Source organism: Alosa alosa, chromosome 5, assembly GCF_017589495.1.
Source record: "Alosa alosa isolate M-15738 ecotype Scorff River chromosome 5, AALO_Geno_1.1, whole genome shotgun sequence".
NCBI classification, from domain to species: domain Eukaryota; kingdom Metazoa; phylum Chordata; class Actinopteri; order Clupeiformes; family Clupeidae; genus Alosa; species Alosa alosa.
In genome coordinates, this window is record NC_063193.1 from 4,619,919 (window position 1) to 4,647,592 (window position 27,674).

The window sequence follows — 27,674 nt, forward strand, 5'->3', positions numbered from 1 at the left end:
ATGTACCCCAACCGTACCGCTATTTTTGAGAGTGTATAGATTATGTAAATTATATATAAATTGTCAAGCTTAATCAGACAGATTAATCGTCCCATTACAGTTTATGCAAAATGACGTACACCCATTTGAATGAGGACAAAAGTGACGACAAGCCCATAACTGGGCAACTCTGTTTGCAAACTTCCCCCAGTTTCACACCAGTTATTCCCACATGAGATGACATTTTCACTGGGAATTTATTTTCCCCATGCACATGAACGCATCATAGGTTTCCTTTATGTCTAGTAGCCTATGCTGATTGCTGTGTGCATGGGATTGACGTATGTGCAGGGTAGAAATTTGACTGAAATTGCATTAAATCAGGTTATTTTAACTAATATTATGCTGCAAGATGGGGTTTTGTCCACTTCATTTAAGTTCCCTGTTATAGACTAACTTGCCATATTAACAATTCCCAGTTTATTCACATTAATTCCCGTTTATTCCTGTTAATTTCCGTATATTCCCGTTAATTCCCATGGAAAGTTTCCAACTTTGAAAATTCCCAAAATTTTGCAACCCTAATCATGAGTATGGAAAGTGTGGAGATAGTGCTGAGAGGAAGTGCTGTAATTGTGGTGGGGATCACACAGCAGCTTATGGGGGGTGCCCAGTAAGGAAAAAGGCAGTAGAAGTGCAACAGATATGTGCAGATCGAAATCTTACGTATGCAAAGGCAACCAAAGTGGTCAACGAGCAGAAGAAAGAAAGCCCTGTAGGGAGTTACATGCAGGAAAGGGATACGGATGTGGTAGAAATCAATACAGAAAAGTTGGTTCTGTTTGTAGCATATGTGATCAATTGTTCTAAACAAGCAAAAACAAAAACTGAAAAAATAAAGATAATAATGAAAGCAGCATGTAAGTTTTTGAATATGAAAGATTTGTCTTTGATTCTGAAGTTTAGAGAAATCAGTGAGTGTTCTTTGATGTGGGTCAGAGATGATCAAAAAGTTGAGGAGTTAAATACAGAGATAAGTAGCACTATAATTCAGGTAGCAATAGAGGCTATTCCAAAGTCTAAACCCACAAAGTTGTGTAAAATTGTGCCATGGTGGTCAAAAGAAGTGGTGAGGTAATACGGAAAAGAAATAGAGCTTTTAAAGAGTTGAAGAAGACACATAATTTTCAAAATCTAGTTGAATATAAGAGACTACAGGCAGTGAGGCAAACAATTAGGAGATATAAAAAAGAGTATTGGAAAAGGTTTTGTGACTCAATTGGAAGGTCAACACCAGTGGAGAAAGTATGGGGAACTATAAAGAGAATGAGAGGCTGTGGGAAAGAGTTTGGTTACCCAGTAATGAAGGATGGCCAAAATAGTGTTACTAGTAGTGAAGCTAAAGTGGAGCTAATAGCAAAGACACTAGTAAAAGTACATAGATCTGAAAATTTAAGTCAAGAGGAAAGAAGAGGAAGGGAGGATACTATTGCAAGATATGGGAGTATCAGGTGATGGTGAAGATGCAGTGTGTTAAATAGATTATTTACAATAGCTGAACTTAATAATGCCTTAAGGAAGCTGGGTAAGTCAACTCCAGGAAGGGATAGTATCTGTTATGTCATGCTAGAACAGTTAAGTGATAAAGGGAAAGAGATAGCTAAATTTGTACAATAAGGTATGGATAGAAGGCACTATTCCAAGAAGTTGGAAGGAGTCTATAATTATGCCTATAAGGAAGCCAGGGAAATATCCAACAGTTCCAGAAAGCTATAGACCGATTGCTTTGACCTCTCAGATGGGGAAAACTATGGAAAGGATGGTCAATGATAGAATGGTATACTACCTGGAGACTAGAGGTCTGATCAAAAATTATCAGAGTGGGTTTAGAAGAGGAAGAGGAACAATGGATCCTATGGTGTGTTTGGAGTATGACGTAAGGAGAGCTCAGACAAATAAAGAGACAGTATTAGTGGTGTTCTTTGATATTGAAAAGGCTTATGATATGCTGTGGAAGAAGGGACTGCTTATCAAGTTAAAACTAATGGGAATAAAAGGAAGAGTTTTTAGCTGGTGTAAGGATTTCTTAACAGAAAGGAAAATAGCAGTTAAAATTAATGAAGTATTAAGTAGTTATTATGAAGTAGAGAATGGCACTCCTCAAGGGAGCATCATTATTAGTCCTTTGTTTTTTTCAATAATGATTAATGATGTGTTTAAAGATGTTGGAGGCTCAGTCGATGTAGCTCTGTTTGCAGATGATGGTGCAATGTGGAAGAAGAGTAGAAATGTTGAATATGTTGTTAATAAAATGCAACAAGCCATTAGTAATATTGAAAGATGGGCATTTGAATGGGGATTTAGATTCTCAGTGGATAAATCAAAGACCATGTTTTTTACAAGAAAGAAAATAAGTCCAGATTTAAAACTTAGGATATATGGATCAGAATTAGAAAGAGTAGACTTCTTTAGGTATTTAGGTCTATGGTATGACAAGACGCTTACATGGGCAATTCATGTCCAAAAAGTAGTAGAAAAGTGTAAGAAGGTCTTAAATGTTATGCGTTGTTTGAGGGGAGTAGAGTGGGGTGCAAGCAGACCAGCCATGAAAACTATTTATATAGGATTAATGAGGTCAGTGTTGGATTATGGATGTTTTATATATAGGTCTGCTTCTGCAACTCAGTTAAGTAAACTGGATGCAATACAATATCAAGCTTTGTAGATTATGTAGTGGGCATATAAAACTACTCCTGTGGCTGCTATCCAGGTAGAGATGGGAGAGATGCCTCTTAAGCTAAGAAGAGAGCAGTTGGCCCTTGTTTACTGGGCAAACCTGAAGGGCCACAAACCATCCTTGTCAGAGGGTTCTAATGCCCTGCCAAGAGAAGGGAAAAAAACAAAGCTCATGTTTTGGTTGGACAATAGGAAATGTTGCAAGAGAAATGGAAATTACAACACTAAGTGTAAGTCCAACAGTAGCATATTCAAGTGTTCCTCCATGGATGTCTAAAAAAGTAGCAATATATTTAGCATTTTTGGAAGAAAGGGAGAGTGGAGTTACTATTGATAATTGTGCATTTGAAATATATGTCAGAGAAAAGTATGGAAATAATATTCATGTGTACAGATGCATCAAAAATAAACAAGAGAGTAGGAGTTGCATATGCAATTCCTGAATTACAGTTGGTAAAGGCTAAGAGAGTTAGTGATGATCTTGCTGTATATACAGCTGAATTAATTGCAATATGGTTGGCGTTATTATGGGTAGAGGAGTATAGATCTAAAAGTGTAGCAATATGGTCTGACTCAAGTTCAGCTTTATTAAGTATAAGGAATGTACATTCTGAATCCAGGCAGGATATTATATATGAGATAGTGCATTTGGTAAATAGGTTAACCAGTTCAGGAGTGCTAAACAGGCAACAAAACAAGACAGTATAGGTATTCAGGTACAATATAGCAAAGCTGAAATTAAAAACATGATTAAAGCTAAGAATAAGGAAATATGGCAATATTTATGGGATAATGAAGTTACAGGCAGGCATCTGTATTTAATTTAAAAGAATGTAGGATGGAGTAGGAGTACCAGCAGAAACAAACAGGAGGAGGATATTGTGTCAAGAATGAGGTATGGGCATACAGGGTTGAACAGCACACTAGTTCTAATGAGAAAGCATGCTGATGGTTACTGTGAGTGTGGCATTCAAGAAACCGTAGAACATGTCATAGTACAGCGTCCTAAATTCCAACAGGAACGACAGACACTTATAGAGCAGCTAGCACAAGAAAAAATAAGTCTGGACATAACAGATATACGGCAAAGAAATTCTGGGGAACATTGTTTTAGATGTGTTTTTCAATATTTGAAAACAACAGGTTTATTCCAAAGAATTTAGAGGGATGTAGTATTCAGACCCACACTCCTATTCAGAAGGTGGCGGTAATGCACCTAAAAGCTGTTTGCCAACCGCCAAAAAAAGAAAAAAAAACAAGAAGAAGAAGAAGGGCACCTTTAATGCATAGACTCAGAGAATGTCTAATAAGGGGAGAACTGCCACTCTCGGAAAACTTCCGGTTTCTGAACTGGTTGCAGTTCCTTCTGTAGTTCCACATGAGGGCGCTCGTCCAAGAGTGCAGAATGCATGGGGGTCTATGGAGCTGTACCCCTCGAAATCCACTTTTCTCGGGATATATATTTTTTTTCAAGTCATTTGAATATTGTATTCGAAAGGGGAGGCAAAGAAAATACACTTGGTTGAGTATTATATTTTTTAAAGTCACTTAATTGTTCTAAAAAGCCTTTCAAACGTGTCAATGACGTCACTCATTAGCACAATGCTAGCGTGTTATGGGCAACAATGACCCAACCTGTAAGAAAACAAAAGGACATAAGTACTCGTTCATTCAACTTTTGACCTATAACCCATGTTGAAGTTATACAAACTACAATCAAATCTGAGATTTGTCAACGACAATCAGGTGAAAGAGACAAATTTAGCCGTCTAGCTCCATTGAATCCCATTCATTCTGCACTCATGGCGATCGCCCCCAGTGGAAATCTGGTGGAACTGCAACCAAAATTCGGTACAATGGGACTTAATACGGAGTGGCCAGGCTCTCCGTAGACGGGCTCTGATAGACTGTTCAGTCCATGGTTTAATGCCACCTCCAGTCCATTTAGCGGCGCTCATTGTCAGTGGGTTATGAGAAGATAAAATCAAAAAGACGTTAGCTGCTACTTCACTTCCGTGTCTATAATCTATCATCGAAGATGGCTTCTCTCGGACGTCTATCTCGAGCTCTGTTGCGGGCACCCTTGTCGCAGACCCGTCAGTTTTCAGCTGCAGCAGCTCACGGACATGGAGAACCAGGTGGGTGTTCAAACGAAAATGTTTTCCCAACCAGATTTTTTGGTTATTTCACTTTTTAAACTTTTTGTTCACCGTTATGACCTTGTCTGCTAGGGAGCTTGTTGCTATAACGTAATATAGCTAACTTAGCATGTCCAACTTAAACATAACATTAGTTTCTGCGTGTAAATTTTAATGTTTGTGGTGTGAGTAAATCCATTTGAACTTTTACTTTGCAGTTTACTGTGTTGAAAAGGGTAAACTGCGAAGAGAATGGGAAAACGTGTTCAAATAAGTGTTGAAGTGTGTCAATGCTTCGAAGCTCAAGGTTTCCTGCTTCACCTAGCATGCTAATTCACCAGCACACTAGCTCACCGTAACGTTAGCTGTAAAAGAAAGGCTTTTAGGAACCAGTTAGCTTGCTAGCACAATTCTTGACCCGAAACCTCGGCAGGGGTGAAATCACCTCAGTTAGTTGTCTGTAAATTAACGTATCAGACGTTTGCTTCTCCTCAAATAATCTTGATGCTTACACGAACCTTAGACGAAATGAATCACTGTATCTTAACTTACGTCCATGCATACCGTTGGCCTTAAATGTGAAAGTACATTAACTGACCTCGCTAGGTTCCTTAATGTCAAAACCATAGCTTCTATACTCATAGCAGGCTAACGTTAGGTAACATGGAGTAATGAGAGATATCTTCAGATTTATGTGGTAATTGTTAGGCTTATTTCCTATAGCTGTTAAATGTTAATGTGTTAATTCTTAGGTCTGTGTATCATGTCTGTTAAAGTTCTCTGTTGAGGTTGTTGCCTGCTGAATATTTGCAGACCTATAATGTTATGGGGTTTTTTCTGTCACTGTAGGAGCAGCAAGGCTCTGGAAGATCCTTACTTTCGTTGTTGCTTTCCCTGGAGTTGCTGTATGCATGTTGAACACGTACCTCAAAATGCAGCACCACCATCATGAGAATCCTGAATTTGTTCCCTACAGTCATCTGCGCATCCGCAGCAAGGTGAGATAAAGGCTAGCCAGCAAAAACACCATGTTGTGTGATGAAGACAAGCTATGTCTTTACATTGTCTACTGTTGCTTTGGCAAAAATTGTGAGATTTCAACACGGATTAAAGGAGAATTCCAGTGTGATATTGACCTAAAGTGTATTGAAACATGATACCGAGTGTGAACGTATGTCTCATAGCCCATCTCGGCTTGTCCCCTGCACTCCAAAATCTGGCGCTAGTTAGCCGATGCTACCAACAGCTTGGATCCTGTGTTATTGGTGATGTTGAAATGGGTGTCGTTGAAATGGGTGTCACCTTTCCAGATGGACCTGCAGAGCAAATTGAAATTTGGTTGTTTCATCTGGCTTCACCCATGCTAACTTCCTCTCTTGAAGATTAAATAAATTACTGTTGCTATACAAAAATTGGCCTTCTAAGATACCTTTGTGTTCAATTTTGAAGACTGCACAGATGTATCCTTTGTGCTTCTTGCAACAGCCAATATTCTATCGAATCAACAAGTCAGCTGTTAGTATTTTGGCAATGGTTCCCCAACAATAAATAAATGGAAAACGACGCCAAGTGTTGCTATCTTGCCATCTAGTCTGAAACAAGCCTTGAAACAACTACCTTTGAGCCTGCTATGGCAAGTGACCCAGTAAATAGTTAAAGGCAGTGAGGCAGCCTCCCCATTTTGGTCAGACCCTATGTGGTGTTGTCATTAAATGTCTTAATTTAATTTTATGTTGTCCAGCGCTTCCCTTGGGGTGATGGCGTGAAGTCCTTTTTCCACAACCCCGAAGTGAATGCCCTCCCAGACGGGTATGAAGAACATGAAGAGTAACTGGGATGCAGTACATCTTATCCTCACGCTTAAACTGGGACCACAGTCCCCTTTTCCTCTTCACACATACCTTGGGGCCACACCCCGGTTTGAACCACACTCCTTCATACAGTTTACTTAAACCTCAAGTTTGAGACCTTTAAAAGTTAAAAACTTTCTGTTTACCTCTGTGCTTTCTGTTAAATGACAAGCACACAATGAAAATAGTTACATTTCTTTTGGACCATCTTGACACATTCTCAGCGTAAACGTATGTCTAATAAATAAACATATTTAAATTCCAGGGTGGTGTTTTCTTTTATTACAAGGTTTCAACCATTACATTTTTAAATCCATATTGACCTCTGAAGTTCACCTACAAAAAATGCTATCATCTGAGCTCAAGTGTATTGAGATGCCTTATGAAATGTGCTATACAAATAAAACTACCTTGCCATAGCTTCATTATCACTGCAAAGCCATAGCCATATTTTCTTTTGTTTACCTTCTGTGATAACTAGTCCAGGCTTGTTACAAATATTTTAGATGAAGTGCTCTTGAAAAAGCTATGGATCTTGCCACTTAATCGACTAATTAAGACACCCCCATAGATGCACAAATAGGCTGACACCAGACATAATTTCACTGCATTTATTACTTCCAGTAACTATATGCATGTGACAAACTTCCTTATATCTTAGTGATAATTCTCTAGAATGACCAAAGCAAGAAACATTCTGGTGTTTATTGGCTTTGTACAAATCCCAGACTTAAATAGAGTTTCAGAAAGCACTGAAATTGCTATTTTTCATTGTGCCAACCATAAACTATATATAGCCCATGATGGGCCTGTTATCTACCAGCCAGGGTGGAAGACCCTGAGAATTAGGACAAGGAGGAATTAAGTGCATTACTTGCTGGTATGACCTTTAGACATTAAACTTTGACGAGCAGAACGAACTGTTCTACAGTGAACTGACAAATATTGACTTGCTATTTCACGAAGAGCAACTGGATTTGCTGTCAGGCATTTACCAGTGTCTGATAAGAGGTCTAAATCTATATAATGTTATGAGAGGGGGGCTGTCTGAAAAATTGAAAGACTCAGGTCTATCTTTCTGAATTAGTTTCATTACTCAATTCTGATTTCGGAAGAACTTCCTTTTGTGTCAGAACGCAATGCTTCGGTGATGCTCTCAACACTAAACACTTCAAGTTCATTGAGTTTTACAGAATAGGAAATTGTAATGTTTGCTTACAGTTCTACATAAGCTTATGAGTTTTGCTGTGGTCTGTAAGGGGAGGCAGCTAAAAGTATTTGATACTTTGATAAAACATTCAGGATTTCCCTATGTTGTATCGTGTCATGAAATGGTGTGGTATTGATTATTGAAGAAGATCTAATCAACATCAAACTGCATACTTTTTACTTAAATATTTTCTCTGTGTGCTGTGTGAACAGAGCAAATGCCATTTTGAGGAGGGGGGGGGAATGGAATTCTGAGATACTAAATCCAAGTTCTGAAATGCTAAGCGAACTTATAAGAGAATTTCAACTTAGGACAGAAATTTCAGATTTCGATTCTTTTCTCAAGTGGCTGAAACATTTTTACCTTACCAGACACATTTGGAGTTATGTTCACAGAAACCTACCTGAGTTATGCTTACCTTCCATATCTACAGTCACCTACATGATCTAAATCCAACCCAATACCTTAACATCAATGTCTTCTCAGGCAGACTACATTACGGCTGCAACTAACAATTAGTTAGTTATAGTTTGTTTAATCAACAGTCTCACTACCCACTCGTCATGAATTTGACGCTTGGTCAAGGACCCCTGGTGTCAAATCTGAGTTGATGCCAAAATGCCATTGTTTTCCAAAGCCCAAGATTATGTTTTAAAGGCCTTGTTTTTCCACACACTAAATGTATTTAGTTCACTGTCATAGAGGAGTAAGTAAAATAATATTGAAAATCTTCAAGTCTAAGAAGCTACAATCAGAGAATTTGTATGTATTTTCCTTAAAAATGACACTATTCGATTAATCATTTATCAAAATAGTTGGCAATTCATTTAATAGTCAACAACTTATCGATTAATCATTTAATTGTTGCAGCCCTAAATTACATAATACAAAAGCTATGATTTATTTTATTAGAGAAAACATTATTGTACATGAATGTAGGGATCACACAAACCTCATATAAACATCTATCAATGAAAGCAATAATAACAGCTTCTCGTGACTTAGTTGCGGTGCAGCTATCCTTGTATTAATTCACTCATATTCAAGTTGCCTAATTGCTCAATGCCAATGTACCATCATCCCACATTGCTTTGTAGGGTTTTCAGTTTTGATGTCAGGACAGTAAGGTCCCCCCTTGCACCATTTGGGAGAACAGGGTTACAAACATCACAAGGAGGAGACTAGGGACAAGGCCTCTTGCATCTGAACTGCAGACCTCATCAGGTAGGCCGTTGTTGGAGTCATCATATGGGGCACTGGCGAAGCAATCCGCTGCAACTTTGTCGCACATGCAAATGAACATGTCACAGTCATTGTTGCTGGCTGCAATGTACATGTTTGTAAATGAGAGGAGAGAGAGATGATCAATTAAATGAATCTATTGTAGCTTATATAACAAAAATATGTCATGATAAGGCTATACACAGCTTAATTAAAAGGCACATGTCTAACAGCTTATTTAAATATAGTTCTTAGGCATTTGTGGAAGAAAAAAATAAAGTGTACAACTACTTGAATACAAAAAAGACTGACTGTGTGTGTCAGAAAGGGGGTGACTCACCCATGCAGGTAATTGTCTTTTGTTCATCACAATCAAATTCATAGACGTTGAAGTAGGGGCTGTCAAAAATGGAGCCACAGGACTCAAGGTTTTGGGCTTTATCATAGCAGTCATCGTGGGCCTGGCAGCACCTGCAGAGGAAAGAGATTAGTGACTTCCTCTGCGTCACTCATTTACACACACACACTTTAATACCTTTATTTGGATATTAACACCATGCTGCAGGTTTTGACAGATATGATCAAACACAAAATGATTTGTATACATTGCCGTCCCTAATAAATGGATACACTGCATATTAATGCAAAAAATGATGCCGTATTTTGCTATATCTTTGAATTTGGCTTGCTTCATCCACACAGTCACAACCCGACATGGGGGACTCGAGTCACATTTTTTAGGACTTGAGACTTGCTTGATCAACATGTATAAAAGACTTGACTTTGACTTGCTATTCATGACTTGAGATTTGACTTAGACTTTACAAATGGCTTAAAATGACTTGACTTTTTTTTTTAAAAAGGCTATGCTAGGCTAACTTGCAAATATGGAAGGCTCTACGTTTACCAAAACATAATAATGTTTGCCTACACAGATGATGTATCTGACAACTCATAGGAGAAATGAACAGCAGTCTGCAAGTGCGCAAATTAGCGACATAACTAACCACCACCGAGTCGATTTTCATCCGTCAGAAGTTAGTCATGTTAGAAACCTAATGTCAAATTTTAGGCATGTTAAAGAAACCATATGTAAGAAATGTATTTCAATTACTCATAAAATGGCCCTGATATGTCACTAGACATTAAGAAATCATGTTCATTTCAAATACTTATATCACTGACAACAGTAGTCCGGCCAGGATATTGTCATTTAAAAAGTGAAGTTGCAGCCCTCAACTGATGTTGATGTTGTGTTTTGTCATGTCATGCAGTGTTTTGGCCTGATGCGCCACCCTCTACCTATCTACTTTGAAAGTGATTGCAGTACCAGTTTTGGCCACAATCTTACATATGGTTTCTTTAAGAGTTAGCTTAATATCTATTTTAGATAACACAATATTAGGTTAAAATGTGTGAAATGGCAAAGTGAAACATTTTCTTTTCTAAGTTTAATCTTGATATGCTATAGCGAAAATGTTGCTAATGTAACCTCCCTCCCTCTTAAACACATCCTTGTTCCATAGGCTAGTTACAGCCTAGTAGTAACAACAGTCAGTAGGCCTAGCTAACTGCCAGCAATCAGCATAGAAAAGTAGCTTACTTCACATGTTAGGGCGGCTTATGTATAATATGATATAGCATGGACGGTCCTAAACCCTCCTAAAACCCATTGCGCCGTTGCGCTTTTCAGCGTTTGATTGATTGATTAGTTAACTTTTTCAACATTATTTGGTCCCTGGAAATGGCAGGTGTAACTTGAACTGTTTGAATATATTTCCATGATTTGATGTAGCTTACCTAATACTTGAGGCATATTGAAACAATAGGCTATTTTATAATAGGTCTACTTGAAATTCATTTATTTATATTCGTATACATTTCATCTTATTCTATAAACCATTCAGATGTATGTGGCTTGAATGAATGCAATCTCTATTTGTTTGTTACAAATAAAACTCCAGCAGTTCATAACTAGCCTACTGTAGCTTACTTTAAAATGAAAATGTGGGTAAATCATTAGGGTCATTCCACGTCAAATCAACCAGGGCCCACGCACTTAGGTCTCAAAAAATTCTGAAAAAATTACCAGGTGTACCTATGTTACCCAGGAGACACACTGTAAAATTACTCTTATGTAAGATCAATACTTTCCAAGATACAGCCAGTTTCACAGGGGGAGGGGGGTGTCGATTTTGTTCAGCCTCTTTTTTTTGTCAAAGTTCACAAGCCCACAGCGCAAGAACTAAACCATGTAGGAGGCTCAAATTTTGCATGCTGGTACATAAATAGGAATAGTATGTAGCAAAATCGTCACATTTGGTCTGGATAATCCTGCATGGTCATAGCTGTCCCTCAAAGTTGATACAAATTTTATTGGAGTTTTGGGCTCTGTTTAAGCCTTCAGAAGACATATTTGTACTCAACATAGGCTCTTGATTTATTTTCCTTACTGAGATAAGTAGAAACACTCTCACAAAAAAAAAAAATCCTTCAGGGTCTGAACAGCAGACCTTACAAGTCTAAAAAATCATTTTGGTTCTCATTTTCAGAGCACCCAAACACCTTGTGGGAATATACAAAGAGTTTTTAAATATTTTTTCTTTATTCTCCATGAACTTTTCTTTTTAAAAACACCAATTTGACTTGTCTTTTGCAAATCTTTCTTTTTCACTTTCCACCCTGAACATGGGCAAAATGCACCATTGACATCAATATGTTTTGTATAGAGCTACCACAGGTTACTCTATACAACCACAGGTGGCAGTGTGGTGACTCTATATAAAACATATTGATGTCAATGGGGCATTTTGCCCATGTTCAGGGTGGAAAATAAAAAAGAAAGATTTGCATTGGATTTATTTTCTGTGTGAGAGTGTTTCTACTTATCTCAGGAAAATAACTCAAGAGCCTATGTTGAGTACAAATATGTCTTCTGAATGCTTAAACAGAGCCCAGCCAAAAACTCCAATAAAATTTGTATCAATTTTGAGGGACAGCTATGACCATGCAGGATTATCCAGACCAAACGTGACGATTTTGCTACATACTATTCCTATTCATGTACCAGCATGCAGAATTTGAGCCTCACTTGCGCTGTGGGCTTGTGAACTTTGACAAAAAAAAGAGGTCGAACAAAATCGACACCCCCCTCCCCCTGTAAAACTGGCTGTATCTTGGAAAGTATTGATCTTACATAAGAGTAATTTTACAGTGTGTCTCCTGGGTAACATAGGTACACTTGGTAATTTTTTCAGAATTTTTTGAGACCTAAGTGCGTGGGCCCTGGTTGAACTGACGTGGAATGACCCATTATGAATTTGTATGATTTGGCTATGACATGACTTGACTTGCTTGACCCAAGCTGTGACTTGACTTGCTTGATTGTCGCAAAAAATGACTTTAACTTGCTTGAGACTTGAAGGTTAAGACTTGAGACTTGCTTGTGACTTGCACAAGTGTGACTTACTCCCACCTCTGGTCGCAACCCATGCAAAACACACACACACACACACACACACACACACACACACACGCCAACACACACTGAACCTGTCCAGATCATCCACAGGTGTCCCCTCTCCCCCAAGCCCGCAGTAGCAGCCGTAGTCCCAAAAGTCCAGCAGAGGGTCCCTTTCTGGCAGTTTGCACTCCACCATCTGCCTGAACTGCTGGAGACCTCGCTTCTCATATGCTGCCACTGAATAGAGGGAGAAAAACATGATGTCTTTGTAGCAGTAATGTTAATGAAGGCTTTGTGTGTGTGTTGAATAAGTGCAATGGTATCTGCAAACAAGACACTTACACACTGGCAGGACCATGATCAAAAACAAAGTGGAGAAATGGTATTTCATGTCACTGTTTGGAGAGATCAAACAGTAGAGTTACTGTAGTGATCAGAAATCTGGACAGAATTTTACATTGTGTACATGGGATATGAGAAGGGTCTTTGAGAATGCGTAGCTCTAACTGAATAGAATATGAGATTAAATTGAGATAGATAGATAAATATATAACTTCAATAATATAGTGGCAACCTAAAAAGGTAAACCTAATCTCTAAATAAGTGGAGTGTTTGGTTGATTAAGTGACAGATTTATATAACCAAATAACCTCTCCTGAAATATACATCTATGAACACATTTCTATGCTGCCAGAAATCGCATCAAAATGACCCAACAGTTTTCCCAATCCATTGACAATCTTACCAGAAAAGCGTTTCAAAAGGTAAACAGCCCTACCTGGCAATGGCTCCAAATTGCAAGTGATGTACTATGTTTTTAGAATAAATGTTAAAAAAAATGTGCACCAAACTGGAACTATTTTTGCATCTTAATGCTGGCCTCTAACAAATGTTTAACACCATAATCTACAACAATGATGCTAACTCATGGATTTCAAAAGTGCAAAATCAGAATATGCTCAGCACATTTGTCAAACCTGCGAACTGTTTATAAGGCTGTGTGTAGATTTAGTGTGTATGTGTGTGTGTCCATCGGTTCCTTCCTCATAGCAAAGCTCACCACACACATGTGCTGAGGTTCCGTTTTTTCTGTCATTGCCACGAAAGGCAAAGAACAGGTCCCTAAAATTGATAAATACATTACTTATTCCCTTGGTGGTTATATATGTATACAATCAAAGGAAATATGAGGGCACATAATTATATTATGTGGTGAAATACCACAGGTTGCGTGTCCGTTAAACTGGCTTTTTATATGAAACAATGGAATATCCTTAGACTTGTGCCAGACAGTGGGCCTATTGCACAATCGCCAATAGCAACTGGAGAGTTGGTTCAGTACTCAGGTTGCAGACTTATAAGGTGATAACAGGCTTAGAGTAAAACAAACTGTAACTAAGAGATAACATTGTAAATACAGACTTTCTCTGCTGAAAGTAGAATAATTTCAAAGTGATGTACTGCATAATACCTTGAATGCACTGCACACGGTAGGGTTCAACAATTTATTTTATAAATTTGCATTACGATATCATCATCTGTCATCTACCACATCGACAAACACTTTTTATTTGGCTCCCTTGTGCTTGCTTGACAATACTGTGAGTGCTTTACCACAGTATAAATATTTGCAATATCCTAGAACTGTTATAAGTAATCCAGAGACACTTACAATAAATACATAACCTACATAGCAATAATCAATAAATACAGGGCTACATGCAAAACATGAATTACAGAAAAAAATGAGAACTTGTCAATTCTACATCCTGTTTGCTCATACAGTCAATTTTCTTTACCACTGTTGGATTGATTAGGCTACATCATTTTCTTCACATGAACATCATATTCATCATGATCCTCCTGAGGGCAATGGTTTCTAATAACCAGCGCAGTGACCATGTCCATATCTGCCCCTCACAGACACAGCATAGGCTACTGCATTTCCAGTGGTCAATATGAAAGATTCCTCTGTAGTACTGTGAGTAGGAGGAAGACGAGGGCAGTCATGGGACAGACAGAGACGGATGGGAAGGGTGGACCCAGTGCAGCGCTGCAGGTCCCGCTGGGCAGGTTATTGTTGGATGCATTGTAGGGAGCACCGGCGAAACATTCGGCCGCCACTCTGTCACAGTCACAAATGAACATGTCACACTCATCATTGCTGGCTGGAGGAGAGACAGATAGATGGGCCGAGAGAAAGAGAGACTTACTAGAAAGTAAACATGCCTCAATATGACCATTTTGGACTGACGTCAATAACCCTGGAGTGCTTGAGCAAGCCCTATTCTCTATTGGTTTTGTTCATTTACTCACACAAGCATGAGACTGTCTTGCTGGTCTCATTGCAGGTGAAGTCATAGAAGTTTGTGTAGGGACTGTCCAAAGTAGACTGGCAGGCACTGTGGTTCTGAGCAAGGCCATAGCAGTCGTCATGCACCACACAGCACCTGGAAGAATGAAGGAATTGCTTTGATCTTAAAATAAAGTGGTCACACTCACCCCAACAGTTTCTCATAATAACTAGAGGAATGCAACAATGAACACTGGTGTCCTGTGTGCTGTCACAAATTGTAAAAGTACATGAATGAAATAAAAATAAATGGTTAGATATCCTGACTAAATGTATGTAAGGGATGATGGCCACAGATGTGTCATGCAACAGAAGTAATGGATGAGACTATATAAACCGTTACAGTGATGATACATGGGGTATGAAGTGCCCAAGCAAAATCAGGAGCATTGGCCAGCAACATTGCTCAAGATGCCTTGTGGCCATCATCAGCTTTAGACTATCGCCTATCCTTCCCTCTGACCTGTCCAGGTCGTCAACCGGTGTGCCTCCTCCTCCAAGCCCACAGTAGCAGCCGTAGTCTCCAAAGTCCAGCAGAGGGTTGCTGTTTGGTAGAGTGCACTTGATCATCTCTCTGAACTGGATCAGGTTGCGCTCAGGCACTGACAAATCTGAGAGGATGAAAACACGTTAACTTTAACAAACAAATCTAAGGGCTAAGGCCACAATGAATAGATTACACATATAACTGAATAAATAAACTAAAATATAAAACAAATGTTAAGAAAAAATACTTACAAAGAGGCAAACAAAGGCTGAAGAAAAACAGTGAAGGAAGAGGGCTCATTTTCCTGTTTCCTGAATGATGGGGTCTTCAAATATGTTAAATGGTAAATGTTAAATGATAAAAAACAAACAAATAAATAAATACACACTTTTAAACTCTTAAATAGTCATCTCTTAGCTTGTACTTCAAAGATGCCCCATGTGTGTATATCCATAGACTATTACCGATATACCATTGTGAGAGGCTGGAGGCTGTAGTGTTCTTCCTGACTATCTTGCCGACTATTTGCCGACTATTTTGACATAACAATTCCTTATGTGATAATTTGGTCATACCATGCTTTCAGGATTGTTATGACAATTAGGCCTACCAGTTAATACCAGTCTTAAAAGACAAGACAAAACTGTTTAACCGGCAAAAAGGTCCACATTTCACAGGGGGAAAGCTTGAAAATGACTTTCTTAACTAGGCAAGCAACCTAACTTACAATGGGTTGAAGACTGTACTACTCAGCAAAGAGAAAAGGAATTAAAGTTCTATAAATACCCCAACCAATCAACAAAGCATTGATGAAAACACTTAAGTACAAGACCAGGGGCAACAATCATTCCCAAGGCAAAATACAAGTAAAACACAAAAGGTACAAATGAGGACATCTGGTGGCAAAAGGCAGCATGGATAAGTTCTCACAGGACAATAGGGTATTATGACTATCGACATACAGAAATGCAAAACATTCATGTGAATGTTGTTGATAGCTGTCAGCTTCCAAAATACTTGATGTCATTTGACTTAATGCTGTCATGGCAGTGGCATGCATATTCTCAGAGCTGTTATGGTAATTACGTAGCATGTCACTGTCAGTTACACACTTATCTAAACCTGTTACCAAGGCTTTGAAAATTATTTGAAATGAATCTGTTTCTCTGTTAAGTCTGAACAAGAGCATGTAATAGCCAGCATCAAAAGATTGTCCTGCAACATGATTCTGTGACCTGCTCAGTTTTATGGGAAAGAACCTCAAACAAAAGACCTCTGTGTAGGTAAAGTATTCTCCTATGATAAATATCCCTCTGGAATCCTAACAGGACAATATTACAGTCATGATTATCAAAGACTCCATTCATTCCTTGTGCTCCTTGTGTGGCCTGTCAGGGTTCGGGTTGGACAGGCCTGGAAAAAAACAAAAAAACTTTCCCTTCTCACATTCTGGATGGAGACAAACTTTTGCAGAAAAGACAGTAGTTAACTCTTCCAAGTACAGAATTTGTTCTTTCCAAGAAGTTAAAAAGCTTGTCAGTGTTTGTCAAGTGCAATGTGCACATATTTAGTATTTATTACTCTGTTTTCACAGTTATTGTTTATAATGGGTTTTTTTTTCAGATAAGAAAAATGACTTACCTTTTATTTAAAAGAGAATTCCTTTATCCAAGACTATACACTTGTGTCAGAAGCAGTGGGTGAAGAATTGTGCTTGTCGAAAGTTTCAACTACCTGGCAGACTTAGGATGTTTCACTGACAGATTTTATGGTGTCCTCTTTTATCTGTCCCATAAGACACCCAATGTTGCTTTCCCTCCCACCTCTTTCTCTCTCTCTTGCTCATTCTTTCCCAGCTATGTGGTGCTGTCTGCTTATCATAGAACCAGTTTTTCAGCTGGTGGCAACTATGAAGGCACATGCAGTTGTCATGTGTGATTTTTGCACACAGTGACAGACGCACCCAGGATGTAAGATAAAACTTACCTCACATTCTTGTCAGCTGGACACGCAAAACGTTTAAACAATTTAGTCTTGCATCATACCATATGTCGTGGCCTTCCCATTCAGTCATCCTAACATGAAGTAAAGTTCTGTTAAAAGACTAAATGTAAATGTAAAATAGATGTTACATATAGACTATGCTTTGTCATTATGTGTCAGTATTCCATATTTTGTATTACATCATAACCTGTGGGACTCATGACACACCACATGGCTCGTGCCCATTTTCCAACAGTTTCCCCTTCTCCACGATTCTTTAAATAAACCTTTTCTCAGTTCCCTTATCACCCTCTCTTTCCTGCTCCCTCTCTATAAATATGTGTCTACCCGCATACTCTCTCTTGATCTTGTCTGACATGATGAACTTCTCTAGCCTCGCTTTGCTGGTTTTTGCAGGTGAGAATTAACCTTTACCTTCATTGTTGCCACCCATCATCTCACTCTTAGTCATCTTTCACTTTCTTTTTGCTTTATCATCTTTATATTCATATGTATATGTTTGTTTTATAAAAAGGGTTCTTCAATGTTTTCTCAGTTAGCCTTATATATCAGATTAGTAAACAGAATGTGCCTTTGCAACATTGAATTAATGGTTGCTGATAATGGGCAATATTGCATTAAAGATCAGCCCTTCCTTTCTACAATAGTCATGAACCCTTTTGCAATTGTAAGCACATAATGTAATCTGAAAACTGTTGCCCTGATAAAAAATGCAAATGATCTCAGCTGCTATTCTAACTATAATGGAGTGGAATGGAAATTTCTAAGTGTCTCCAAACTTTTGACTGGTAGTGTATATCAGTCTATCCAGAATGTATGCTGACCCTAGGTGGGATCACTCATCATCTGAAGGCACTTAACTTTTTAACGAAAAAGTAGTTAGAGTAGTTACATATCTGTTCATTTATTTGTTCATTTTTTACAATTTGTGTTCAGTAGTTAAATGTTGTCTGTTTCTTGTTAATAGTCGGCTGCTGTAACATTTGAATTTGAAATCATGCTTGTTTGCCCACTTCCACAGCAACATGTATCTTAGTATGAAATCAATAATGATCTTAGATGTTTGTGTTGCTGCAATTATCATTGGTTATGGACAATTGCACAGCTCAAGAGGAGTGACATCATGTCCACTTATACAACTTAAGTAGCAAAATTCATAAGTAAATTCAGCAGGTTTATATGCTTTAAAAACAGAGCATTTACTTGGATAACCTAAAACTATCTCCTCTGTTTACCAGAAATATTGCTAATGCTAAACAAGTGTCATAACCCGAGATGACAAGACTTTCACAACTACTACATTCAATTCAGGCTCATTGTGGAAGACAGTAATGCCTAGAGCTGCTGTCTTTTGCCTCGATCACCTGCGTTCCTGAGTGTTTGTATCTGATCTGACAGTGTTCTGGCAGCCCTGACATTCAGATTAACACTTTAATTATAATCCAGACAATCCTTCAAGTACATTATAGGTACAGAGGAACGTATACCTGAATGCACAGAAGAACATGCTCTGCTGTATTTCAATATGTTATCCCATGGAAGACTATTGCACTGTTATTGAAGTAAAATAATAATAAAAAAACAGTAGCCGCTACAATCTTAAAGTGTTATTATTAAGGACAGATCCATTCAGGCTTTACCATGCTTATGCCCATCTCCTGTCTGCCTCCCCCATCCTGTCTTTGTACCAGTCTGCGGTGCCTATGGGGCCCATGTGCCCTATGCCCTATGGCAGTTTGGGGAGATGATCCAGTGTGCCCAGCCTCAGGTCAACCCTTTCCTCTACAATGAGTACGGCTGCTGGTGCGGCCTCGGGGGGTCCGGGCAACCCAAGGACGACATTGACTTGTACGTATGTGTGTTTCACACGCCTTTTCATACAGTGACCATGCAAGAAGCTTGCTGAGTCTGATGCTGAAAATCTGCTGTGTGTTCCTGTGTTATTGATTCCTATCAGTTTATTATTATTATTATTATTATTATTATTTATTCCTATCAGTTTTTTTTATTATCATTATTTATTCCTATCAGTTTTTTTTTTCATTCACATGGCTGGCCTTGAGCGTTGCACAATGTTCTGAATGTTTTGAACTATTTTACTATATCTTATCGTACTATCTCTGCAAATTTCCACCAGCTGCGTATGACAACTGATTTTTCAGTGGGATGGCCCAATTTATTTTTTCTTTGAATACAGTCAGCTGTTCAGTAATATGGTGCCTGCATAGGAACCACCTCTTCCTGATTTCAAGATCTCTTAAATCAAAACTGATTAAGTGCAATTTGTGAAAGCCTGTATGACATGGGCCATTTAGGGCCTGTGTCCACCAATCGCGTTTTTTGCGCCGACGGCATTTATGGATCATTATTCAGACTCTCTCTCTCCCTCTTTGTCTCTCCTCACTGTTGCCCAGGTGCTGCCAGGTTCACGACCGTTGTTACGAGGCCAGCAGAAAGATGCCAGAGTGCATGCCCATAATTGACGTGCCCTACATCAAGGTGTATGACTTTACCTGTTCCAACCAACAGGTCAGCTGCCCAGGTAAGAGGGGAAAACAGTAATACTGGTAATAAACAGATTATCAATAACAACACATACCCAATAAGCCTGACCGTATCCTAACCATAACCTCAGACTCTTCTGAAAATAATTTGTTTTCAGTAATGCTACCAATGACTCACAAATCTCTTGCCTCATCAACCTATTTGGTACAACTAAGAAATGCTGGATTTCATCAGCAGACTTCTTTTACTACTTTTAGAGAAATTAATGAAATCTGAGAGAACCAGAGAGGTATATCCAACCTATAACCTGGCAAGATATATTTAAGCTTAACTGTCTTCAAGACAAGAGTATCGACCTGCTCATCAAAATGTTATGCAAAATGTATGTCAGAGGCTACAGATAAAAGCAGCATTCATTCCTGGTTGGTCATGCATGCCATGTACATGGGTGTGACTTAGCGATATTATAAAAGAATATTCTAACAACCCTTATTTCTGTGTGCAGCCTCTAATGATGCCTGCCAGGCTGCGGTGTGTGAGTGTGACCGTGTCGCTGCCCATTGCTTTGCGAAGCATGCCACTTCCTATAACACTGACTACAAGAACCTTAATGCCAAGGTGCACTGCGTTGACTGAGGTCTTCACAAATGTGTTTGTGTCACACGAAATGCTTACTGACCTAAACACAATAAAACAAGTTTGAATACTTTAAAAAACCTGATATTATTTACAATATTAATCATATATGTATAGAATGGTAAATCCCAAACTGTGTGTCTGTGTGTCTGTTGAGAAATACAGTACTTCAAGCATCAGATAACTCTCTGAATAAGTATTGCTGTCATTAAAATGTACATATATTTCATATATTTAATTGTATTATATTATACCTTTATCTTCATTCAAAAACATTAAGGTCTCAAAACAGACTCAAGTACACTGTGCACAGACTGGTGTAACATTTCACAGTCAGAGTATGGTGTACTCAGAATTAAATTCTAATAAAAAAATGATGATTACAGAAGAGGGCCAGTTTATGAAACAAGACAACGGTAATTGCCAGCTGCACTGCTCTATGTGTTAACACACAACAAACCCTACAGATAAGAGATTAATCCAATCTACGCATAGGGAATGAGTCTTGGACTGTCTTGGACTTTTTTGCCTTTTACACACACACACACACACACACACACGTCATAAACTGTACATGAGAAAAAGCTCATTTGTATCCCCAATTTCTCCAACACCTGAATCCCTACTGTTGTTCCCCACCTACTCCAGGGTTGTTGTGGGAATTCCCACAGCTGACTCAGATAATAAGGCATGTGCCTAATAATAACATACACAGACACACCCACTCACATAGACAGACATATTTGACATACACCCTGGTGTGCCTTGTTATGTGGGTTTGTAGAGTAAAGTAGTGACATATTTCTTTTGGTAACGATGAGTTGCACTAAGAACAATCACGCCATCCTGAAACGACATGAAATAACAATATGAGTGTTTGTTCATAAATAATGACAATCTTCATTTTATACACATCCTTCCATTTCAGGGATGAATTGTCATAATTTGTAATTTACCAAACATATACATACAATATTAACAAATATTTTTAATCCATAGGGTTACTTTCAGAACTTTATCAACAACACATTTCAGTTGATTCATAACACCTGTACATAAACAAACAAAATAACTGTTACACCATGTGTAGCTAAAGGAAGATGATACAACATGGCATAAATGGTAACATGGTATGTTACACAAACACACACACTCTACCAGTCAAGTTTGGGGTCACTCAGAAATTTCCATTCCACTCCATTATAGACAGAATACCAGCTGAGATCAATTGCATTGTTTTTTTTTTTTTAATCAGGGCAGCAGTTATTTTTTTACATTACATTATGTGTGATTATCTAATTGCAAAAGGGCAATTAGATAATCACACATATTAGCCTTTTTAAAAAATGATATCAGATTAGTAAACAGAATGTGCCTTTGCAACATTGGATGAATGGTTGCTGATAATTGACCTGTCACTAAGCCCCACCCCCCATTGTTACCGTGTGAAACTCGGACAAACATACTAGACTTGATTAGAAATACATTATGGAGAATGGCAGCTGACAGTGTATCAAAGCAGGCTTTGAGGAGGTTTTGGTTGATAAAGGATTTCATTTTTTATTAAAGGTGGTGCTTAGCGACAGGTGAATTGGCAATGTAGATACTGCATTAATGATCAGCCAATGCAATTGATCTCAGCTGGTATTTTGTCTATAATGGAGTGGAATAGATATTTCTAAGTGACCCCAAACTTTTGATCGGTAGTTTGTGTGTGTGTGTGTGTGTGTGTGTGTGTGTGTGTGTGTGTGTGTGAGTGAGTGAGTGACATACCATGTTCCCATTTATGCCAAGATCAACCTTAAGTACCTTGACTGTGTTTCAAACTCAAGTTATTGTCCCACAAACATACCTTAATGGAGAGTGCATACAGATGATTTAGCATCACATGGTTGGGCTCAGGGAGCAGAGCTGGGTCACACTGTGCACAGATTACACACATTTTACTGCACAGAATATGTTTACCTGTGTGTGTGCTCTACAAAATGAAAACATCTACTATGATGTTTAATAGAGAACTAGAGAGAAGTTCTAGATAAGAGAAGACAGGACATTTGTTAACATATCCTGACCGCCAAAATGCCAATATGTAAAAGTTAAATGAATAACTTCAATAATGGAAACATGGTCTTGCATAAGTCACTCATGTCGTGTGACACCCAGTTGGTAGCAAACTTACAGACACACCGGTGTCCTTGTTGAGTAGGACCTGCAGCAGGTGTGGGGGCAGAATGGGGGGAGACCGGAGTCTCTCATCGGGCCGCACAGTGTAGGGGTCCTGGTGGTATGGCCCTGGAGGGGAGCTAGAGAGGTCTGGGAAAGAGAGACAGAAAGAGGGAGGGAGGGAGAGAATTCAAAACAGTGACTGATTGATTGGTCTCAGTCTCAAAGTAAAGATAGGGTGAGTGGTTACACATACAGTATAGTCATGCTAACACGGGCACACGAGTAAGAGACACCTGCTTATCCCTTGTACTTATTCTGAATGTGTACATGTCACGTGTGGGTGTGTGTTAAATTATTCACTGGAACATCTCATAACTTTCATGAATTAATTTCCTGCCATTTTAGATATTTAAATGTTTAGATACTGAGGACATAATCAGTACAATTTTTATATGTATTATGTATATGTATTTTTAACTTTACACAAAAAAAAACCTTACCTGACATATCAGCACACTTTTCAGAGTCAGTTTTGAGGGCATCAAACACTTCGAAGTCTGTCTTTTTCACCCTGATCACATTATTCATAGTACCTGCTTTGCCGACTGTCATAGGCTAGAAATTAAACAGGTGTTTGGGTTATGACATATAACACATAATTTGATTAAAAAACAATTCAGTTGCAGGAATTGAACACATTTTGAAACGGACTGTTAAACACAGGGGGACAATGTTTTAAACATTTATCCACAAGGGTCTTGTAGGAGGAGCTAATGGAGGATATCCTCTCTGTTTACTGTTTACATTTTGTAAGAATATGCTTTTTCTTTACTCTTCTATAAAATAATGTGCAGTTTTCCGTATCACAGGCCAGATAGTATGGCTAAGTCAGGGGTTTAGTTTCACAAAAGGATTTCAGTCTCACCTCTGCTGGGTCCCAGGCCCACTGCCCATCCACGCAGTATCTGTACTGATGCTCCCCCTCTGGTAGGTCAAGAACTGCTACAAAGTTGTGCTGGCTTTAAGGTGATATAGGCAACAATGTATTTCTGTTCAAATCAATGCTACAATAGGGTCTATATATTTAGTAAATATATGGTCACATCACACACTTTGCCAGGCATGGCAAAGTATGTGCTGAAAACAATAAATCTTTCAATACAATTACCTTACTTCCATGGCACCCAACTTCCGGGTCATTGTATATTCACAAACTTTGTCATTGTATAGCTCACAAACCAGTAATCAGTAACGGAACCCCACAGACCCTACCGTCCTCCTATGATGATCTAGTAAGACGTGTTTTACAGTAAAGTCACAGATTCAGTAGCACTTGCAAAACTGAAAAAGCTGTGCCCTACTGGTCGTTTTTATTTGTCATGTCGTTTTCTATGTACTGATGTCTATTGTTCAGACCTTTGTATTGCAAATATGAAAAGCGCTGTATAAATAAAATGTGATTGTATTCAGGGGCTGTTCAGGTACAGCTTTTTTTCAGAAATGCGGTCTTATTTTTCTGAACTACTAGCAACACTGACATCTAGTGGTTGATATGGTACACACCAGGTCAGGTGTGTCACTAAGACTTCAAGACATTCTGGGCCTTAGCCCAAAAGTTTTATTCTGTAAATACTGTAAATGCACAATTTCTGCACACTATGGCAAAAACATGCATGCATGATCTGTTGTTTGACTCCTGAACATTACCTCACCTGGAACAGAAAATGCCATCATTCAAACTTTAACAAAAACACTGGGACATCAGTGGATGATCTGTGCACCTGCGAGAGAGAGGGATCTTGGTGGCCCAGTTGTTGAATGAACCAGAAAGGTAGACCTCCTTCCCTCCACCTGTCCACCGGAACATAGTTGGCCGATTCTGGGATGGGTTTTTCATGTCTGACTCCTGATCTTTTTGCCACGCAAGAAACTCATGTGCCTCAGGACCCTATGAGGGGGATAAAAATGCATTGTTGCAATGCAATCAAAAATGCATGTTCAGCTTGCACATTTAAAAGAAACCCTAAGACTTAGAAATTGGGGCCCATTTCTCTGAGAGATGGTTAAGCAGTATGGGCCAAATAAACTAAACAGTGATTGATAAGTGGGGGAAGCTGTGATAATGGGGGCAGTCGTGGCCTACTGGTTAGCCCTTCGGACTTGTAACCAACTTGTAACCAGAGGGTTGCCGGTTCGAACCCCGAGTAGGCACGGCTGAAGTGCTCTTGAGCAAGGCACCTAACCCCTCACTGCTCCCCAAACGCCACTGTTGCAGGCAGCTCATTACGCTAGGATTAGTGTGTGCTTCACCTCACTGTGTGTTCGCTGTGTGCTGAGTGTTTCACTAATTCACGAATTTACGGATTGGGAATAATTGCAAACCAATAATTGGGAATAATTGAGACAAATTTCCCTCATGGGATCAACAGTGTATGTATACTTAGACTGAACATTGTGGGCTTAGTGTTAAGGAAAATGTATTAACCTAGGCTACAATATAGGCCTACTTAACACACACTTTAGGATCATCATGAAACAAATCTGTGTCCTCGTTGCTGTCCATCAGGATGCTGGAACGATGTTCCTCCTTCCCTTTCGAGCTGTCACGGTGTCTCTCCCCATGGCCCCCTCCATGACCGTGACCGTGACCTCTTTCGCTGGTAGTGTTACCCATCGATGTGTGCCAGGTACAGTAGGCCAATGCAGTTCACTGAAAGACACATAGCGAAGGGCTAATTAGCTGGCTATTTATCACGGGTGTAGCTATGCTATCCTACAATTCAACCATTTCCCTTTGGTCGTCATGCATGACTGATCGACAAATTCCTGACTCCGGTTTGTTAAGTGTCGACACCGCATTAGAGAGAACAAAGACGGCAAAATATTATAGGCTATCGAATTACAGATGTGATTTTGCGCTAAATAATAATAATAATAATAATTTTTAATAAAACATTTGCGCCCTACGACCAACTCCAAAACAACACGAGTTCAACTGAAATATATCACCTACACCTAAACAAAAGCCTATATCAACCGTGCGTAACTGTGCAACCAGGTCAGACATTTCTTACCTTATTCTGAGAGTTGAAATCCACGTTTAAAAACAATTCCTACATAACCACTCCCGCACAACAGCGGCTGTCTTGGTTAACCTTTAACCGTGAAGGCAAACCCCTCCCGCCTCGATGTACTTTGCTCAAGGTAGCCAACTTGTAGGCTTAGTCTAACCAACAATATTTTGACTATAAACAATGACGTTTGTCATTTGAAACGATGGATTCCGGCGTTATAAATGCGAATGAACCATTTGTTATCCATTGCACATAGGACATGGAGAATCAGCATAGGAAACCACACAGTTGGGTAATTTACCCATAGACCTATAGGTCTCTTTGACAATAATTTACAGTTGTCCCTGTTGACCACTAAGATGGTAGGCTATTTCTTGGCAGATGTTCCATTACAAATAATACTGCTTTCAAGGGACAAAAAAATAGCTGCAGTTATAGGCCAAGGCTGCTGCAGCAGTTATATAACTGATATCAGTTACTGCCTACTGCAGTTGAAGTAAAATGCAGCACAATGGTTATGTGACCAAATGACTGCACATCTGCAGCAAAGTGCAGTAGGCTACAGTGTAATAGCAATGCCTTTTTTCATGTCCAAAATACTGCATTCCTGAACAGCAATGATATTCTCAAAAAACTGTTTTTGAAACTGCAGTTATCTTTGAAAGGGCTAAGTTCAGTTTCAGGTCATGGTGTCTGGAACAACATAGTTTTACTCAGGTTTATTCAGGTAGTCTTTGTCTTTGAGCTCTGGTCAGTGAAGCCAACACAACAGACCACTCCATGAACGGCTCCTTATTGGTATTGGTAACTGAATTCCTTATTAGTAGGCTATAACAGACAGTCCGATCCCTTGGGTATGGTACTGAGACTGAAGTTTTTACGGCTCACCTATTCACTCTTCTGGCCCATTAAACTAGGCCTGTGATGGAATCCACCAACTGCACACGTCTCATCTTAGCCACCCCCGTGTACGGCACATTCTCACGGTTATAGCATTTCACTGTGTCATGCTACAGCAACTCAACACTCTGAGAAGCATGGGGAGGTGGCCTGCATCGCATCCAGAGATTGTATACACACTTAGATAAACACAGACTGAGGTGCGAACAGTGGGCTAAGGGAGCATGGGTGCTGGATGAACTGGGCAACTGTTAGGAAAGTTGCAGGACCATGTATGGCATGGCATATATTTATGATAATCCTGCCAATTACATTAATAGGGCCTATATTTAATTGTGTTTGCATGTACTGTACAGTCATTACTGAGCATATCTTTTTTTGTCTACAAACTCTTGTCAGTCACCCCAAAGCAGCATGCAAGTCTGTGAAACACGTATCAAGAGTCTCCTCGTAATCCTCCTCATCGTCATCATCATCAACACGATCGCCGCCAGCCTCAATATTGCATTTGGCGCCGATGCGCGTGGCATAAATCAGTGGTGCCTGCTGTCCTCTCTGCGCCATGTTTACGGGGAATTTGGGGCCTATATTTAGGCACGGCTGGTGATACGATTACATATCGGAATACATGATCCTCCAGACTCGGCAGATTGCTGTGGGTGTGAAAGCGGCGAGGGAAAGGAGGACGGAGGGCAGGAAAGAAGAGGGGGAAAACAGAGACTGGACAGAGGGTGGGAGCAGAGGAGTGACCAGTAGATAGGGTGGGAGCAGAGGAGTGACCAGTAGAGAGGGTGGGAGCAGAGGAGTGACCAGTGGAGAGAGAGGGAGCAGAGGAGTGACCAGTAGATAGGGTGGGAGCAGAGGAGTGACCAGTGGAGAGGGTGGGAGCAGAGGAGTGACCAGTAGATAGGGTGGGAGCAGAGGAGTGACCAGTGGAGAGGGTGGGAGCAGA

The 27,674-nt window shown here is 39.4% G+C and overlaps 5 protein-coding genes across 6 annotated transcripts; 2 read left to right on the top strand and 3 right to left on the bottom strand.

The window, feature by feature from the left end:
* The first annotated feature begins 4,630 nt into the window (after positions 1 to 4,630).
* LOC125294745 (cytochrome c oxidase subunit 6A, mitochondrial) lies at positions 4,631 to 6,967 on the top strand. Its single transcript, XM_048243713.1, has 3 exons — positions 4,631 to 4,853; positions 5,703 to 5,851; positions 6,595 to 6,967. Exons 1-3 carry the CDS (start codon positions 4,754 to 4,756, stop codon positions 6,682 to 6,684), a joined length of 339 nt encoding a protein of 112 aa, XP_048099670.1. The 5' UTR covers positions 4,631 to 4,753; the 3' UTR covers positions 6,685 to 6,967.
* Positions 6,968 to 8,864: 1,897 nt separating this feature from the next.
* LOC125294542 (phospholipase A2-like) lies at positions 8,865 to 12,955 on the bottom strand. The gene is made up of 4 exons (XM_048243387.1): positions 12,940 to 12,955; positions 12,687 to 12,834; positions 9,475 to 9,605; positions 8,865 to 9,236 (listed from the first exon to the last, which is right to left on the bottom strand). Exons 1-4 carry the CDS (start codon positions 12,953 to 12,955, stop codon positions 9,028 to 9,030), a joined length of 504 nt encoding a protein of 167 aa, XP_048099344.1. The 3' UTR covers positions 8,865 to 9,027.
* Positions 12,956 to 14,088: 1,133 nt separating this feature from the next.
* LOC125294691 (phospholipase A2, minor isoenzyme-like) lies at positions 14,089 to 17,458 on the bottom strand. 2 transcript variants are annotated; one of them, XM_048243633.1, is made up of 5 exons: positions 17,079 to 17,458; positions 15,689 to 16,850; positions 15,414 to 15,561; positions 14,914 to 15,047; positions 14,089 to 14,765 (listed from the first exon to the last, which is right to left on the bottom strand). In XM_048243633.1, exons 2-5 carry the CDS (start codon positions 15,735 to 15,737, stop codon positions 14,551 to 14,553), a joined length of 546 nt encoding a protein of 181 aa, XP_048099590.1. In that variant the 5' UTR covers positions 15,738 to 16,850; positions 17,079 to 17,458; the 3' UTR covers positions 14,089 to 14,550. The 2 variants fall into 2 exon arrangements, with proteins under 2 accessions (XP_048099590.1, XP_048099589.1); XM_048243632.1 differs by having other exon boundaries at positions 15,689 to 15,762; positions 17,079 to 17,457.
* A 335-nt stretch (positions 17,459 to 17,793) lies between these two features.
* On the top strand, positions 17,794 to 20,582 carry LOC125295160 (phospholipase A2-like). The gene is made up of 4 exons (XM_048244342.1): positions 17,794 to 17,837; positions 19,133 to 19,289; positions 19,856 to 19,983; positions 20,452 to 20,582. The coding sequence occupies exons 1-4, from the start codon at positions 17,798 to 17,800 to the stop codon at positions 20,580 to 20,582; spliced, it is 456 nt and encodes a 151-aa protein (XP_048100299.1). The 5' UTR covers positions 17,794 to 17,797.
* A 208-nt stretch (positions 20,583 to 20,790) lies between these two features.
* prkab1b (protein kinase, AMP-activated, beta 1 non-catalytic subunit, b) lies at positions 20,791 to 26,012 on the bottom strand. Its single transcript, XM_048244341.1, has 8 exons — positions 25,823 to 26,012; positions 25,267 to 25,458; positions 24,530 to 24,696; positions 23,674 to 23,767; positions 23,249 to 23,363; positions 22,762 to 22,895; positions 22,435 to 22,503; positions 20,791 to 21,428 (listed from the first exon to the last, which is right to left on the bottom strand). Exons 2-8 carry the CDS (start codon positions 25,420 to 25,422, stop codon positions 21,351 to 21,353), a joined length of 813 nt encoding a protein of 270 aa, XP_048100298.1. The 5' UTR covers positions 25,423 to 25,458; positions 25,823 to 26,012; the 3' UTR covers positions 20,791 to 21,350.
* Positions 26,013 to 27,674: the final 1,662 nt, after the last annotated feature.

Coding starts and splice junctions, on each gene's coding strand:
- prkab1b (XM_048244341.1), bottom strand. CDS start 25,422: ATGGGTAACACTACCAGCGAAAGAGGTCACGGTCACGGTCATGGAGGG. Junction 24,697..25,266: donor TGTTTCATGATGATCCTAAA/GTGTGTGTTAAG, acceptor TCCCCCTCATAG/GGTCCTGAGGCACATGAGTT. Junction 23,768..24,529: donor AAGATCCCTCTCTCTCGCAG/GTGCACAGATCA, acceptor ATCACCTTAAAG/CCAGCACAACTTTGTAGCAG.
- LOC125295160 (XM_048244342.1), top strand. CDS start 17,798: ATGATGAACTTCTCTAGCCTCGCTTTGCTGGTTTTTGCAG. Junction 17,838..19,132: donor CGCTTTGCTGGTTTTTGCAG/GTGAGAATTAAC, acceptor TCTTTGTACCAG/TCTGCGGTGCCTATGGGGCC. Junction 19,290..19,855: donor CCCAAGGACGACATTGACTT/GTACGTATGTGT, acceptor ACTGTTGCCCAG/GTGCTGCCAGGTTCACGACC.
- LOC125294542 (XM_048243387.1), bottom strand. Junction 9,606..12,686: donor CCTGTGGATGATCTGGACAG/GTTCAGTGTGTG, acceptor TTTCCTCTGCAG/GTGCTGCCAGGCCCACGATG. Junction 9,237..9,474: donor AAAGACAATTACCTGCATGG/GTGAGTCACCCC, acceptor TGTACATTGCAG/CCAGCAACAATGACTGTGAC.
- LOC125294745 (XM_048243713.1), top strand. CDS start 4,754: ATGGCTTCTCTCGGACGTCTATCTCGAGCTCTGTTGCGGGCACCCTTG. Junction 4,854..5,702: donor TCACGGACATGGAGAACCAG/GTGGGTGTTCAA, acceptor CTGTCACTGTAG/GAGCAGCAAGGCTCTGGAAG. Junction 5,852..6,594: donor ATCTGCGCATCCGCAGCAAG/GTGAGATAAAGG, acceptor TATGTTGTCCAG/CGCTTCCCTTGGGGTGATGG.
- LOC125294691 (XM_048243633.1), bottom strand. CDS start 15,737: ATGAGCCCTCTTCCTTCACTGTTTTTCTTCAGCCTTTGTTTGCCTCTT. Junction 15,562..15,688: donor CAGCCTTTGTTTGCCTCTTT/GTAAGTATTTTT, acceptor TCATCCTCTCAG/ATTTGTCAGTGCCTGAGCGC. Junction 14,766..14,913: donor CAAGACAGTCTCATGCTTGT/GTGAGTAAATGA, acceptor TCTCTCCTCCAG/CCAGCAATGATGAGTGTGAC.